The sequence below is a fragment of the Parasteatoda tepidariorum genome, chromosome 10, assembly GCF_043381705.1.
Source record: "Parasteatoda tepidariorum isolate YZ-2023 chromosome 10, CAS_Ptep_4.0, whole genome shotgun sequence".
Lineage (NCBI taxonomy): Eukaryota > Metazoa > Arthropoda > Arachnida > Araneae > Theridiidae > Parasteatoda > Parasteatoda tepidariorum.
The window spans coordinates 84,652,523-84,670,875 of NC_092213.1; the positions used below are offsets into that span (position 1 = coordinate 84,652,523).

The 18,353-nt window shown below is 30.2% G+C and overlaps 1 protein-coding gene across 1 annotated transcript in view; it reads left to right on the forward strand.

The window, feature by feature from the left end:
- Positions 1 to 649: 649 nt before the first annotated feature.
- LOC107452364 (myelin regulatory factor) overlaps positions 650 to 18,353 on the forward strand; it is a gene marked incomplete at its 5' end in the record, with an annotated part of 36,352 nt that continues 18,648 nt past the window's right edge. The window contains 7 exon segments of the mRNA XM_043045079.2: positions 650 to 845; positions 2,971 to 3,047; positions 5,287 to 5,488; positions 7,407 to 7,487; positions 8,654 to 8,773; positions 12,225 to 12,449; positions 16,454 to 16,623. Of these exon segments, the coding sequence (XP_042901013.2) occupies positions 650 to 845; positions 2,971 to 3,047; positions 5,287 to 5,488; positions 7,407 to 7,487; positions 8,654 to 8,773; positions 12,225 to 12,449; positions 16,454 to 16,623 (1,071 nt within the window).

Here is an 18,353-nt window from a genome sequence, read left to right on the forward strand (position 1 = left end):
GTGCTTAATTTTCCCTTTTGGAAAATGAGTTTTTTTCTTCTTTACCATGTTGATTTTGGCCATGTATTATGCAAAAACGTGTGTTTTCACATTGTTTTACTCAACGTTTTCACAATTCATTCAAACAGAATGCATTTTAACATACCATTGGTACGTAGCGTATGAAAGTGCCAATCATTTTGCATGTTTGATGAAATACTTGTGGGTCCGCATGTGCGTCTACTGAGCTGGATTCGGTGACATTATTGCACTTTCATGTGCAACTCTGCTGCATTTTGCACGATATTCTCCATTTCAGGCTTCATTTTCTACCCTCCGATATTGAACCAAAAAATCTCTCCATCTTTTTATGTTGGCTAATATAATCAAATAAGGAGTTTTTTTTTTCTATCAGAAACTAGTTATTTTCTCATGATCATGTAAGTCTTTGAAGACTATTTTGCATTTTGTTAAATGTGCATAGTGCTTGAAAATATTCTTTTAGTGCTTATTTTCTGTTGAAAAATTTGGCTACGCTCCCTGTTACTATGAAAAACCTTGTGATTGTAATTTGTTTCATTGTTTAAATATCTAAATTCATCCATGCATTATTTTTCCCCCCTGTTTCATTAAATTCCTTCTAATTAATTTTATTGGTTGAATATTTTAGGCCTGCACCAAACTACAGGGTAGATGCTGACAAAGGGTTCAATTTTAGCAATGCGGACGAGGCTTTTGTTTGCCAAAAGAAAAACCACTTTCAAGTCACTGTCCACATACAACCTGTTGGTGAGGCAGTCTACGTCAAAACTCCTGAAGGAGTGAAGAAAATAGACTACTTTTATTTACATTTCAATGGTGTTAAGGTATGTTTTCTTGGATATTTAATGAAAGACACGCTATTGTTTGTCTATTTTATTATATATTTTATAACCGTCATCAAACAGCCCACCCAATTTTGGGTTTTTCGACTAATAATGTTCAGCACTGTAGCCTTGTGGTTTTGAACCCAATCTAGTAGACAAGGGAACTACTGGATCAAGTATTAAAAACTTTATTTGTTTAAGAAATGGATCTTCTGTTGTTTACCATATTTTGATAAATGCTTTAAAACAGGTGCTTTGCGTTATTAACATAAGCTGTTTTTTTAATTGTTTAAAATTTTCAATTTTTGAAAAAGTGGACACTGTTTAAATTGCTTCAATTGTGAGCTGGCAAGAAGCAAAATTTCTTAATTTTCTTCTATTCAATATTCAACTCAACAGCTTTGTAAAATTTTGAACTCAATCGACACTCCTGATTAAAGCAATGGAATAAACTTGCCCAGAGCTGGATTATCCATTAGGCCAGACTAGGCCCCCTAAAAATGAATTTTTTGAAAATAAATTTTAAAAAATTAAGAAAAACAATGATTTTTTTACATACTGTTAATCATACTTATTTATTACTTATTTTAGTTATTATTTATAAGTACATATTATTATTTAAATAAAAAATATACGAGAATTTTTTTTTATCTAAGGACCCCAAAAATTTGAATGGCCTAGGGCCCTGCGTACACTTAATCGGACCCTGAACTTGCCTCCGTGTGGGACATTTTTGATAGGATTAACCCCATCTGCAAAGCATGGAAGTAGCCAGCTTTTGCAAAACTTCCCATGGCCAACTTATCCACTCGCAGATTTTAACCGATGATCTTTTTACATTTGGAGATATTTTCTGTTAGACCTATATTTTATTTTATAACCGTCGTTGAACAGCCAACCTAATTTTCGGGTTTACGCCTAATAATGTTCAACTCCATAGCCTCATAATTTTGAACCCCATTCAGAACACAAGGGAACTCCTGGATCAAGTATTAGGAGAAATTTGTCACCATGGAGGACTTTTTGATGGAACTAATCTTAATTTATGTTACATGAAGAGGAAAACCATGAAAACTGTTAGCCTGATGGCAAGGGAACTCTAACGAATGATTCGTCTACCACTGAGGATATTACGCGTCAGCACTGTGGTCGAATTCGTATCGACCTGCCATTACCAGGATTCGGACCCAGTTCACCTCATTAGAAGCCAAACGCTCTATCCCATAGCCTTTGCGGCTCTAGTTTGTCTATTGAAAGAACTCCCCTCGTCATGAAGTCTAAGGCCATTTTGCATTTCAAGGAGGGGAACTTCGTACCTTTTTTCCTTTCTCTCGTCGACCCGAGCCAAAACCCGTCTTAAATAATGATCCAACAAATACTTCAAATAGTTAAGCCTTGTAACCGTAGTTACCACCACTGCATCAGACAAATGTCGTGGGGAGTTCTTTACATAGACAAACTGTATATTATTTGCAATTGTAACGATCAAATTGCGAAGAGTACATCTCCAATGGATTCCATCACATGTTAATATTGGTGGCAACGAGATCGCAGATAGATTGACCAAAGAGGGCAGTGAGGAAAATATGTCCACTGGGTCATCACTTACTTGTCAGGAACTTTACTCCAATGAAAAATATAAGGAAAAAATCAGTCTGGCAAACTCCACCTACACCCCAATGGTACACCGCAACATTTGGCACCCTTCTGTGAATGAATTGCGATCGAAGCTCCTATACTGCCTTGGCCAGATTCTCAACTTGTCACCTAAAATGTCTAACATTCAAACGTGGCACAAAAATTTACCCGACTTAAAAAAAATGCTGTGTCCATCCAGCCTCACCGAAACATATACTTAATTGCGTCGGACAGTCCAGGGCGGACTTAACTTCTGATCCCCTTCTTGTCATCAACTTTCTGGCTGCCAACAACTTTTTGGAGTTGATCTGACTAATGTCAGATCAATGAGGATAAGCATCAACAACAACAAATGACGAAGAATATAAAATTAATTTATAGTTATCAGCCTACCTTGATGGGCTGACTCTCTTAATGAAGTTATATCTATTTTCAGTTTGTTTTGCATATTTTTACACTGCTTTAAAAATAAATATTTATTTTATAGGTAGAATCTCCAAATCAGACAATCAAAGTGGAACAATCACAATCCGATAGAAGTAAAAAGCCATTCCATCCTGTGAGGCAAGCTATCTTAAACATTCATATTGTGTCGTCAGCTATGTTAACTGTACCTTTGTATTAAGAGGACGCCATACTGAGGAGGAAAAATGTCCTTGCAAATTCTCTTTCTCCTTTATAACTAATTTAAAATTTATGGTGCAGAAAATGTGAATTCAGACAAACCTAGAGGAAGCCATAAACTTTCAAATACTGAAAATAAAATTTTGAAATATATGAATGGAAATAATTTATAAGATGATAACTTTGGAACTTCTGAATGCACTAAATTTTATTTTCTTCAAAAATAAAAAATGTTGAAAATTGTTAATTTCAAATTTGAGTCATCTCTTTTTAATTCTTTTAATTTGCACAGGCTCCATTGTCAACTTTTTTCGTTTCACTATCGCCTTTTTACTGGTTATTGTGTATATATTATACTTGCTAAATCAATTATTGATAAAAGGGAAATTTTTTTAGAAAAAGTAAGTTTCTTTAATGGAAAAATATTTTTTTGAATGAAGGAAGTAATTAAAAGTATTTAATTTTCTGCGAATGCACTAATTTTTTTGATGTTAAAATTTAGTGCTAGAACACTAACTTTTATATTTGCCACCACATGACTAAATGGTTCATGGTATATGACAATTGAGTGATTTAATAAAATTTTAGTCATATATTTATGAGTTTTTGTTTTTATTTAGGCAACTATTTTCATAGTTTTCGGCAACTATTNCATACGTCATGCACACGTACATATATCATTGCGCACCCTCCCCACGCATATCATGGCGCACACCTCCACACACATTGTATGTGATGGTAGCCGACGAGGCAGACGGCCTCTTCTAATAAGTTAAGTGTCTTGTATTTTGTGTATTGTCCATAACGTAGTTCTGATGCTCCTTGCCTTTCCCCATATATATTTATGAGTTTTTGTTTTTATTTAGGCAACTATTTTCATAGTTTTCGGCAACTATTTTCATGCTCTGGATAACTAAAAGCAACTATTTTTTTTTTCTTCTGTAGCAACCCTGAATATGCAACGGAGAAGTTCTCTTCTAATAATTTGTTTGCATTTTCATATTTTGAAGTATTTTTCTCAGCAATTGAAACTTCATGAATTACTCTATATTTGTCTGTACTTACTCTTTCTTTTTTTAAAATTAGTAAGGAAAGAGAAAGAGAATTTATGACGAAATGGTTCATCTGCAGTATGACGTCCTCTTAACTGGTTTATGTTAGTTTCTGTATCTCGTCAGGTTGTTATTAAAAGTGCATGATGTAGATCATGCTCATCTTTTTAATTATTAGTTAAAAGACATTTAACCGCACATGTATGTGTTCCCGATTTTCGCTTATAATTTTTTTTTTGCTTATAATTTTTTTTTTTTGCTTATCATTATTTTTTTTTTCTTATCATTTTTTTTTCATTGGTTCTTTCGCGGATTTCCGCTTTTTGCCAGGTTTTTAAATATTTTTCACAGAATTTTTTTTTTGCACAAGTTAAAATATTTTATGAGGAATTAAGTTTTTTATTAAGCGAAAGTATTGAAGTCCTCATTCCTCCCTCCTAAGTTTCTCTAAAATACAACTGGTTGACCTTTCAGGGATGAGATTTTTCCGCTTTTGTCGCTTGAATTTCAGCCTTTTTATCAAAAACTCTGATTCTCTAAAAGTTTCTGTTTTTTTTTATTATAAATATCCCACTTTTTTTTTTTTTTTTTGAAAATTCAGTCATTGAAGTAAAATAATTATATTTATTTCTGAATTTCAAAGATAAACGGAAAATACAAACTACGAATTTATTAAACCAAGAACCCCAATTGATGAACTACCACTTAAAAATATTTATTTGCTGTCCGGTGCAAGTTGGCATCTCTGGGGGAGAAGCATTCTCCCAATTTTTTCCTTTCGCTAAACCACCAGTGGGTTGAATCTGCAGCTTAACACAAATTTTTTATTTTTTTTTTTAATGAATGAATTAATTAATTAGACTTTTTTTTTCTTAAACCTAAAAACATTTTTTTTAATATTTTCATAAATTTTATTAATTTTTTTGAAACTGAAATATTATTATCAAATTATCGTTATATACAAAAGTGTATGTAAGAGAATATAATTCCTAATTCAAATTTATTGAAAAGAAATGCCTAGAGAGAGACACGCTAAATAAAACAAATCACTCATTTAATTGTACAGTTTTTCTAAGTTTAAATTGAATCAATATATGTGTTTTATTGATCTATTATTTTTTTTCCAGGTTGGATTTAATGCCTGATCAAGTAACTAAAATGACAGTGGGTCGTCTTCATTTTAGTGAGACGACATCCAATAATATGAGGAAGAAGGGGAAACCCAATCCTGATCAGCGATACTTTTATCTCGTTGTTAATCTTTGTGTTGCCTCTGGTGACCAAAACTACACAGTTATTTGTCATGCATCTGAAAGAATAATTGTCAGGGTAAGTGAAGTGAAACATTAACAATGCTTAGCTTTTGGGCTATCAAATAGTTTCTGGAGGGTCAAACCTACCTTAATAGGAATTTATCCATGGGTAATCAGGGGTCTGTCCAGGCCGAATTTACTACCGTTTAGCGGTACCTTCACAAATTCAATTTTAGGTAAAACGGTAGTTTCACAAATTCAACTTTAGGAAAAACGGTATTTTCACAAAATACTTTTTCTTAAAATTTTATTTTTGTCTCCCTTAAGAAACGATAAATCTATATTTTTACCATGTTTTAGTGTTGACTTTTTAATATAATTTTTAATTTTTCACAAATTATGTCAAATTTTTCACAGAATAGGTACTTTTAAGAAAAACCTAGACAGACCCCTGGTAATAATTAACAACTGAAAGAAATACAGTCAAACCAAGCTTTAGTGAACCTTCAGGGGACTAAAATTTCGGTTCACTATATCCGTTCCTCAAACAATTTTTACTAATGGTTCTGAACCGCTCCTTTTTGTTAAACATTATTTATATAAATGACCCATTAAAGGAAATACAAAAATGACTAAAAACCAATATGTTGCAACAAAAAAATGTATTAAATTTTGTTTTTTATTACTCTTCGTCTTGATTACAAAAAATTTAGGGATGGGAAATTGAGATAAAAGAAGCAAACACGAAAAATGCTTACGGCTACATTCCACTCTATTGATGGTTTTAAAAATCAGTATATGTATTATATGTGGAAATTTCAAAATTATCAGAAAATGAAGAAAAAAATCAGTCAGAGAGGAAAGAAAGTTCACAATATCCAACTTCTCTTTTTATATCCACGAAAAATAACATTATATGTGTATAGCAAGGAACAGGAGTGAACGTTTTGTTCGCTATATCCGGAAGTTCACTATAAACCGTGTTCACTATAGACCGTGTTCACTATAGTAGGGTTGGACATAAACAAAAACAACAGTTTTTATTGAAAGCAAAAATTACAGTAATGAAAACAGTTCATTAATGATTCCAAATGAATCATGATATTCCAAAATATGGGTAGAATTAACCATAAAACTATTTAATAAATCAAAGTTTATTAACGAAAAACGATGAGCAGGAGAGCAAAATGAAAAGTGAGCGGGAAACGGGGTTGCCGATACCAGCGAAACTCAAAATCGCCAACAGTTTCTTTGGGCAGTTTTATTACGATGAACATGTACCTGTTACATAGCGGGAGCAAATCTAACTAATTTTCTGATAAAACAATAAACTTAAAGGCCTCCTCTTGCAGTGGAGAGGAACATTAAACTTTTAAGGGTGAGCTTGAACCCAAAAGATGTAGGAGTGGTTGCGAAGATTTACATATCAGTATCGGCGTCCGTGTGATTTTCGGTGATGGTGGAGGTTAATTGCATAAGTTGCTCCATATATTTTGTTTCAGATCTGACAAAAACAACATTATTTTCTCCTTTTTAGTCTACTTAAAAAAAATTTCAAGTTTCACTTTTTTCTTTTTTTTTTTTAAAGTTTTGAGCCTTTCTATTAATTTTGCTTATGTCATGGGTTGGTAATTTTTCCATCAATATAAATATGAAAGCCAGTTATTAAAAACGTTATAATATGTACAGAATATCTTTCTTCTAACTAATAAATATTTTTCATATATTTACTCATCGATTTATATTTAAAAAATTAACTAAAAAAAACTTCTTAAATTAAAAATATATGGCTGTTTTACACCTTGTTCCGAATTAATATCTCAAATAAACTGACCTAATGAAGGTCTTAAAAATATTGAAAAATGATGTTATTTTTTATGAAATAAATTTTTGTTGACATCTAATTGATTAATAATTTTATGATAATTGATTAATAATTTTATGATAATTGATTAATAAATTATTAATTTTTATCTGCTGTGTGTGTATTGCAGGCATCAAATCCTGGACAATTTGAGAATGACATGGAATTATCATGGCAAAGAGGTCAATTGGCAGATTCTATTTATCATGCTGTATGTCTTTTTTTTTTTAAATCTATTTTTTCATTCAATTTGATTTTATTACTGAGATCTCTAAATACATTTCTTCATGTTTTTAAATTATCATTATGAATGTGTAACATTTTAATTAATTTCTTTTGATTGTATGAAATATAAATTTGGTTCCAGGACTAATTTTAAGCAAATGTTGAATAGTTTTCCATTTTCGGGTTTTTATTATAGGGCATGAAGGTCACAGAGCTACTGAATATAACAAATGGCAATAAAAAAATTGTCTGCTATTCACAACTTCTTTCGTCGAAAAGGCACCCCATACACATTTTATTATTATTTTTTTAATAAATATGGTATCATTATGAATATTTTATAATATATAGAAAATTACATGCATTTCATGCTTGTTTTTTTTAACACTTTATTTATTTAAGAAATGCTTTACATTATTAGCCGTCGCCAATAGCTCATTGTGCAGCTCTAGTGCGACGTAAATGAATTACAACAACAACACATTATTAGCATCAACAGTTTTTTTATTTGTTTAAAATTTTCAGTTTTTGAAAAAGTGGCCACTGTTTAAATTTCTTCAATCGGACATTGGCTAGTAACAAAATTTCTTAATTTTCTCCCATTCAATATTCAACTCAACAGCTTTGTAAAATTTTGAACTCAATCCAGACCACAAGGGAACTTCTGAATCAAGTAATGAAATTAACTTTCCTCCGTGTGGGACATTTTTGATGGGATTAAACTCATCTGCAGAACATGGAAGTAGACAGCTTTTGCAAAACTTCCCATGGCCAACTTATCCACTCTCAGATTTTAACCAATGATCAATCTACTTTTGGAGATATTTTCTGTTAGACCTATATTTTATTTTATAACCGTCGACCCAATTTTCGGGACTATTAATGTTCAACTCCATAGCCTTGTAATTTTGAACCCCATCCAGAAGACAAGGAAACTCCTGGATCAAGTATTGGGAAAATCACATGGAACTTAAAAACATCCTTTTTTTCTATTTGCATAATTTAAATCTCCATTCATTTAAGCACAATAGATTATCTCGTTTATTTAGAATTCACATGGTTCTATTTTATTTTATAATTTTAGTAAGATGAACAATTCATATCATTTAATGGAATTGAATGTTTTTAAAAGAATACTTTATTGTGATACAGGGTCGTGTAGGAATCAATACTGACAGGCCAGATGAAGCTCTTGTTGTCCATGGTAACATGAAAGTTACTGGCCATATTGTGCAACCATCTGATGCTAGGGCAAAGACAAACATTGAGGAGGTAAATATAATCAATGGAAATCCCTTTTTTTTATATCTTATATATGTCTTATTTATTCTCAGGTTGTGTAATATTTTTCAAAAAAGCTTAATTGTGCTTTTTTTGTTTTCTTTTTTTAAAAGCCTTTACAGTTGCTTTTTTCATTAGTGCTTTTTTCATTTCACTGGCAAGCCAATGACATTATTGCACTGTTCTATTTATTGATCAGTGTCATAATCCTTGAACTTGATGTGGGGATCATTCAATAATTATATATCTTCATGTAGGTCCAGAGCAGTCAACCAGTTTCATCACCTCCAAATTTTCATTTCCCTTTCATTAATTTAATTTAATAAAGATAAGAATTAAATGAGATTTTTAATCACAGGATTTTTAACCGAGGAATCGTCGACTAATTGCATTAAAGCATTAAACGTTTTGAACTTTTTATTGTATTTTATTACTCTTTTACTTATTACTTTTAAAATTTTCTGTGCTCTTATTTTAAGAAAAAACTTAATTATATTATGAGACAAGATATTAAAAAATATATAAATTGAGGGGTTATTTTAACAACTAAGCAAATGTAGTAAAAACTCTTACCTTATTCAGATTTGTCATTCCAAAAAACTTTAGTCCATCTCCTGCTCATTTTTTTAAAAGGAATTGGAATAAAATTTTCAATATTCTCAGATTTAAGATATTAAAAAATATATAAATTGAGGGGTTATTTTAACAACTAAGCAAATGTAGTAAAAACTCTTACCTTATTCAGATTTGTCATTCCAAAAAACTTTAGTCCATCTCCTGCTCATTTTTTTAAAAGGAATTGGAATAAAATTTTCAATATTCTCAGATTTAAGATATTAAAAAATATATAAATTGAGGGGTTATTTTAACAACTAAGCAAATGTAGTAAAAACTCTTACGTTATTCAGATTTGTCATTCCAAAAAACTTTAGTCCATCTCCTGCTCATTTTTAAAAGGAATTGGAATAAAAATTTCGATAATCTCAGATTTGTTAAGTATTATAAATGTAGGGACCATATAATTTACTTCTGACAAAAATGTTTGACTTCAATACTCATTTAATTTATATTTTNAAAAATGCTTTTTTGTTTTCTTTTTTTAAAAGCCTTTTAAAGGTGCTTTTTTCATTGGCTGTTTTTGTAAAGTGTTTAGTTTCTATTTTCCAAAAAAAAAACTTTTTTTTTTTAAGCCCATGTGGATTATTGACACGAATTGTGCAGAAACTTTCACTTTCAATGTTTCCTTCATCATTTTCACAGTACATTTCATAGTTTGTCTAAAGTAAGAAATCCCCTAGCCATTCATCTGGGTCCGTAGAGGTGACTATGGTAACGAGGTATATCTATTTCAAGTAGGGGTGTGAGGTCACGTTTTAGGGCAGGTTTCAGCTCAGGTCAGCGAGAGAAGAGGAATCTTTTACTCCGATCTATTGTGTAAGTCCTAGAGTGAAGACAAGCTACCCTCCCTTAAATGCACCTTTCTTGCTTCCATAGCAGCAGACGGCCTCAGACTTTCTGGCAGGCTGGTTTCTTACCATAGACGAACTACAGCATACCTTCGGTCTGTAGCATATGAAAGCACCAATCATTTTGCGTGTTTGAGGAAATACTTGCGAGTCCACATGTGACACTGATCTGCCTTCAATGGGAAGGATTCTTGCAATCTCATGTGCAACAATGCTGCATTTTGCAAAAGATTCTCGATTTTAGGCTTCATTTTCCAACCTTTGAAAAATCTCTAGAACTTTTGCTGATCATGTGAACCAATTAAACATTGCCGAATAGCTAAAGAAAATTTTATTTCTCTTCTTAATTTCAAAGCTTGCTGAAAGGCTATTGTCTTCGTCACTGGTTTTGTTGCACTGTTCTATTTATAAATCAGTGTCATAATCCTTGAACTTAATGTGGGGATCATTCAATAATTATATATCTTCATGCAGGTTCAGAGCAGTCAAGCAGTTTCGTCACCTCCAAATTTTCATCTCCCTTTTTACTCATTTAATTTAATAAAGATAAGAATTAATTGAGATTTTTGATCGCAAGATTTTTACCCAAGGAATCATCGACTAATTGCATTAAATATTTTAAACTTTTTATTGTACTTTATTACTCTTTTACTTATTACGTTTATTATTGTACTATTACTTTTATTATTGTACTATTACTTTTAAAATTTTCAGTTCTCTTATTTTATGAAAAAACTTAATGATATTTTGAGGCAAGATTTTTAAAAATATATAAATTGAGGGGCTATTTTAACAACTAAGCAAATAAAATCTTGCTTTATTCAGATTCGTCATTCTAAAAAACCTTAGTTCATCTCCTGCTCATTTTTAAAAAGAATTGGAATAAAAATTTAAATAATCTCAGATTTGTTAAATATTATGAATATAGGGATCATATAATTTACTTCTGACAAAAATGTTTGGCTTCAATACTCATTTAATTTATATTTCAAAATTTTAAATCATTTCATTAAAGAAATACTAAGCCAAATTACAAATTTATATAAAAATTAAATAAGCTTCATTCACTAATTGAGTAATCCTCTAATCAGTCTAACTAAAAGCTTATAATCTGATTGTATTAAGCCTAATGAAAATTACTAAGCAGAATAAACAATTAGAATTCCCGAATTAGACTTCCAATGATCCCGCCTTGTTGCAAAATGCTGGCTTTACAAAGAGGGGTACTTTTAAATGATTCTCAGGGACAATTGGATACCTGCAAGTATCTCGATCCTGATTGGTCATTGAAACTTCGCATTTGTTTACGTTAGCAACTGTTCTTTCCTTTCTATTTTGAGTAAGCCAAGTCTGTCGAGTACCAAATCTCTTAAGTAACACAGTCTATATTCCTCCACAAAGATTTCAATTCTTCCAGAATATATATATATATACACAAAGACTAAACCAGGGATTATTGTTTGCCAGAAAAATTCCGGATTTTTCGCTATCCACGATCAGGAAGTTTCCGGAAATCCAAGGTCTAGAAGTTTCAAGAAATCATCGGTCACATTTATGTATAAAAATTCTTGTATATTTTATTTTGAAATATGAGAACTAGAATTTATGCTTGACATCTCTTTCATTTATAAATATTTTTTCTGGTAGAATTATAAATGTTATTAAAATTTAAAAGTAAACTTATACATAGTTATTAATTTAAATTATGCTGCATATAATTTATTTAGAATGTCATGTTTTTAAAATATCAATGATTTAAATTTATGAAGACGCTAATTTTGTGAAATGCGTCATTATTTATTTTAATCGAGAAATTTTCAGGATTTTTGAGATGGGCTCACACTTACCCCTGCTAAACTCAAAGACAAACCCAAAACAATGTAGAACTTAATATGCATTGAAGTTGCCAGGTACAAAAACCCAAGTACCTAATTGATATTTTTTTTCTAATTTGTAAAAATATTGTTTTTCTGTAGGTGGATACAAAAGAGCAGCTGAAAAATGTTGCCAGCATGAGAATTGTGAAATACCAGTATCTTCCAGAATTTGCAAAGCATGTCGGCCTGGGAGAAGAGAGTACAACCAGCACCGGAATCATAGCCCAGGAGGTGCAGAATCTCATTCCTGATGCTGTTCAAGGGGCCGGTGACATTGTTCTCCCAGATGGGCAACACATAGAAAACTTCCTAGTTGTAAATAAAGTATGATACATTCGTCACTCTATATTACAGGGTGTTTCTTAATGACCACCCTAAATGTATTCAGATGTATTTGCAGAATTCCTCTTTTTTTCCCCGCCTGATTCCTATCATAAACTTAGTAGTTTCAAAAAACTCAAAATGGTAATTTTAAAAAGTAGTTGAATTATCTACTCTATCAAATCTGCAGTCTCTGAATTTTAAGGATTCTTGAATCATATTATAAAGAAAAATAATTTTCTGTTGTAAAATCTAAACTTAATTATTTTTAAAAGATGAAATCAAACCAGGGCTCGAAAAACCGCCCGTCCTCGGCGGTCAAAAATTCCCCGCGGGCAACGAATTTCTCAAACCCGACGTCCGCGAGGACGGATATTTTCCCGTCTTGACCTTTGTCATAAAAGAAATACTAGGTTACTATTAGTAACCTAGTATTTCTTTTATCAATGTATAATGTAATCCTAGTAACTACTAATTCATTGTGCAATTTATATAAATGTTTGTAATAAAAACTAGAAAATTATATTTTTATTTATTTAGACGCGACGGGTTAGTTTCAAAGGAGGACGGGTACATTGTTCGACAAGCCGTCCTCGGGGACGGGTAAAATTTCTGAGCTTTTTCGAGCCCTGAATCAAACATTGTATGAGGGAGATTTTTCGTTTCAAAAATTTGATTTGATTTCTTTGTATGACAATATTTAAAATAATTTTTATAGTAAATTAAAAAGTTGTTCGTAAATAAATTTTTTTAAAAATATTTTGTTGCATTTGAAGTTAGTGAAACATTTTAATTGAAATCTTGAATTAAATTGAAATTTTTAAGAAAATATTAAATCTTAGTATGAAATTATTCCAATTGACAGCTAATTAAGTTATGACATTTGGAATCTTATAATAAGAACTGAAATTGCTGAATGTTTATGAAATATATATATATTATTTTTCATTATAATTTATATTTTATTAACTATAATAATTTCTTTAAATTTTGACTTTTATTATAGTTCATAGCCTGTTCAAAAATATGTTCTGTTGCCTTGCAAAATTTAGCTTCATTTTCCAAAATTGCTGAGGCTTATCTGATGTATGCGGAGGGGATTGATGATGACTGCTCTCATTATTTTTTAATTTTCCTTCAAAAATAAAATTAAAAAAATATCTGTACATAACGGATTGCAAATTAATTTCTAAGTCTGGAAAAAGAAACAAAAACGTTATTGAAATCACTAATAAGGAAGGAGAAATGAAATTATTAAAACTTGTTTGATTGTCAAAGAAAACAGAAACGAGTTTAAATTTACTTATTAAAAACACCTTTAAATTTCATCAGGCAATAAAGCTGGCTTTAGAATTTCCAGCTCTGCCTTCATGTACTATAATTTGTTTGATCCTTTTGTTTTTTCAACACTTAAATATTCATTTGTAGCCTCTAATGCACATTTAATGAATATACTCCTCAACTATAATTTGTACTTTTCAGTCTCCATTTTTGATAAGGATATTGAAAATATAGGCATTAAAAGTGATCATTACATTACAAAACACAACACCTTATTTGTTTAAAAACCCTGTTAAAAAAGGAGAAAAAAAACTATACTCAATAGATGTTGCTAACTAGCATATAGCTGTCAACCCTACTACTACCAGTAGACTACTGGATTGTACCATTTTCTCCTGCATGGTGCGTAGAATTTTTAAAAAGTGCTTAAAGGTGCTTCTTTTCGATTTTCATTTTTATAAGCCCTTAAAGGAGCTTTTTTCATTGGGTGTTTTTAAAAAAAGCTCGATTTTTTCTTTTCGAAAATGAGATTTTTTTTCTCTACCCTGTCGATTTTCGGCACGTAATATGCAAAAGCGTGCTTTTTACATTGTTCTGTTCAACATTTTCACGGTTCATTCAACCACAATCCATTTCAACCTTCCATCGGTCCACAGCGTATGAAAGCGGCAATCATTTTACAGATTTGATGAAATACTTGCGAGTTCACATGTTACTGACACCGGTAAGATTCTGGCACTCTCATGTGTAACTCTGTTGCATTTTGCTAGATATGCTCAATTACTTAATTTTCTGAACCGAAAATTCTCTCGATCTTTTTAGGGTGGCTAAATACAATCCAGAAAAGAGTTCTTAGTCAGAAATTAGTTATTTTATCATGATCATGTAAAGTCTTTGAAAATTATTTTGAATTTTCATTATGTATATAGTGCTTAAAAATATTCTTTGAGTGCTTAAAAAGTACTTAAAAGGTGCTTATTTTTTGTTGAAAGATTTTACTACACACCCTGTCCTGGTTTAGTGGTATAATAAAAATTCTCCTGATTTTTTTACATTTTAGAAAATTCCCTTTAATTTGAGTAAGTTTTTGAAGAAAATTCCCATGGGAGTAACATTTTTACACAATTTATCACTTGCTTGAATATTTAAATAAGGATTACTAGTGCATATCACTATCTATTTCTTTTTCTTTGTTCTAAAAATTTAAGTTTATTTTTATTCAGTATACTTACTTTTTAAATTAGGAAATTTTTTAATTATCAATAATGATATGCTTGTCTAATATTACTTAAAATTAAAATTTAACATAATAAAAAAAAAACATTTAAAATTCATTTAACGCAAATCATAAATGGAAAATATCGTAATGGAAGTTATTAGTGTAATAAAATTTTTGTATTTTGATGACAATAAAAATTCCGAAACTTTCCTATATGAAAAATATTTTAAATATTATGGAACAGTTATTGTAAAAATTATATTATTTCCTAAAATCTACTGGATTTTTCTTATCCATATAGGCAGCTATACAATTTTTAAAGGAAATTTCCAAGCTCTGAAAAAATTATTTCAGTTGCAAAAGCAAACAATAGATTTTTTTTTTTAAAATTTTATTTCTAATGGCAAGGCAAAAGGTACAAATAGAAAGATGAAATAAATAACGACTACAAATGTACTTAGGATAACAAAGAAAGAAGACTGAAGTCATTGCCTTGAAAGTTCTCTTGTTTCCCAATAGATGCAAACAATAGATTAAAACCCTAAAAAAAAAATCTAGTTTGTTCCTGGTGAGACTATGATGTGTTTATTTTTTATTAGGAACTGTGTTCAAGCTTTTATTTTCAATTTTGGTGTTGGATTATTTAAATCTGCCTGTTACTCTTATTGATCTGAATAGTGATTCTCCAAATTTTAAAACATATTTTGTTTTTTCTCAGTTATATATTTGGGTGGAACAACCTGCATTCAACTTAACCTCTTCTGCCTATTTATTTCTACTGATTTCATACAAATATTTTTGTATGATCATTTAAGTTAATGATTTAATCAGTATTTAAAAATAAATTTTAATTTATACTAACTACATAGAACATGTTTATTCTAAATCAGTTTAACTAAATATAAAATAAGAGTACTTGTGTTATAGTAATTAATGATCTCTAGTAGAAAATATTAAATGGAAGTAAAAAAGCTCGAACTTACTTTTTTTAGTTGAAAATAAACTATTTTACACATACATAGCCAAATAAGGGATAACTCTCAAAACATGGCAAACCTTACACTTTATTTATGCTGTGATATTTATTTTGTTAAGTTTGTTAGGCTCCCGATCTGTTAGAATTTTAAAAAAACAGTAAACTCTTATAAATGGTAAAATTACGCATAAATTTAAGTACAAATCATAATAATAAAACTTCCTGGAATATGAAGCCTGTTCACGCATCCCTTCATAAGCATAACATAAGGGGAGGGATACACCGGAAGTTTTTTAAATTTCTTCCAGTTCTAGGAAGCTTGTTATTGTTTATATTCATTCAACCATAAATATAAAATAATATATATTTCATTCTATGTTTTGGCAGTCATTATAAGTGGCTCCACCTGTATCAGGTTGTCATAATTTACTGTATATTTACTTTAAATAAAGTCTTATAAAAATTTTAATAAATTTTTTGATAGATATTAATAAATTGTCTTAGTTCTAAAGGTATTGTTCTATTTTACAGGACAGAATATTTATGGAAAATGTTGGTGCTGTGAAAGAACTGTGTAAAGTGACTGACAATTTAGGAACGCGCATCGACGAACTTGAAAAAGTCAACAAAAAACTTGTTAAACACAAAGTGAAACGACTCGATAGTTTAAAGTCTACATCAAGTGGGAGCACAGTAACTAGGTAATATTATTCTTAAGGAAAAAAATTAATGCAGGGCACTAGAATAAAATTTCATTCTTGGTTGTAAATTCTTCTTACTAAACGCATGCCTTGCTGATAAAAAATTAAATTTCATATTTTGATTATTAAATTAGGATTCTTTAATTCTTTGAAAGTTTTTAATTCATAAAACTTTTTTAAGGCTTCTCAGGTATGAAATTATTCCTCTGATCTATGGTTTTCATTTTTTTTTTATTGTTTCCTACCTTTTTTTTTTAAAAAAAAAAAGAAGTTTTTGTTAAAAAAGAAAAAAGTCCAAAACTGCAGAACAAAAACTGTGAATTTCATCAAAATCTAGACCATTGTCATGAAACATTACCTTTTGAAAATTAATAGATTAAATTTCTTTTTGGTGAAATTTCCTGAGTAAAAATTGTATTAAAAAAAAAGATTTTTTTTTTCAAATTGTTTACATTTTGAGTATTTTGTTGAGTAAAAAAAAATGTACTTAGGATTCATTCCTTGTATTTTGCAAAATATTTTGAAAAGATTTTTTTCTTAAGTTAATTATCTCCTGCTATTTGCTTTTAACAATATTCATGGTGCATGGCGTTTTTAAAAAGTGCTTAAAGGTGCTTATTTTTGGCTTTCGTTTTTTAAAAGCCCTTAAAGGTGCTTTTTTCATTTGGTGGTTTTAAAAAGTGCTTAATTTTCCCTTTCCGAAAATGAAAATTTTTTTCTTTACCATGTCGATTTTCGCCACGTATTAACCAAAAGTGTGTTTTTCACATTGTTCAATGTTTTCACAATTCATTCAACCACAATCTATTTCGGCGTACTGTCGGTCCATTGCGTATGAAAGCGCCAATAATTTTGCATATTTGATGAAATACTTGCGAGTCTGCATCTGCGTCTACTGAGCTGGGTTCAGTGAGATTATTGCACTTTCATGTGCAACTCTGCTGGATTTTGCAAGATATTCTCAATTTCAGACTTCATTTCCCCCCCTCTGATATGGAATCGAAAAATCTCTTGATCATTTTATAACGGCTAATATGATCAAGAAAAGAGTTCTTTGTAAGAAACTGGTTATTTTATCATGATTATCTAATGTCTTTGAAAATTATTTTGCATTTTTTTAATGTATATGTTACCGTTAAAGTATGAAATTCGTTATTTTATAGAATACCTAGTTATTCCATGAAATAACTGATCGTGTCCGTTAAAGTGTAAAACTCTCTTGTATTTCATGGTTTAACTAGTTATTTCATAGAATAACGATCTGCAGTCCGTTAAAGTGTAAAATAATCTATATCATATAGTATCTCTCACCACAGTTTAAGTTTAGGTACTGGTCAGGGATTTAAAAAATGTTTGTGTAAAACCCAGTGTGTCAACAAAAAATGTTTTTGTTTAATAAATAATGTTCTTTGTAATTCCAAGTGTCATTTTAGTAATCCTTGTTGTAACAAATGATTTTATGGTATGTTTCCATAAATACCATTTATGCGCTGCATAAATGAGATAAATTGCTTCTTTTTCATTTTAATTGTCTATCATTAGTTTATTTATAGAATACCTAGTTATTTCATTTTAGATAAATTGTTTATTTTACACTTTAACTGTCTCTCATTAGTTAATTTATAGAATACCTAGTTATTTCATAGAATAACTAGTTAAAGTGTCAAATTAATAACATATTACACACTTTAACGGACACGATCAGTTATTTCATGGAATAACTAGGTATT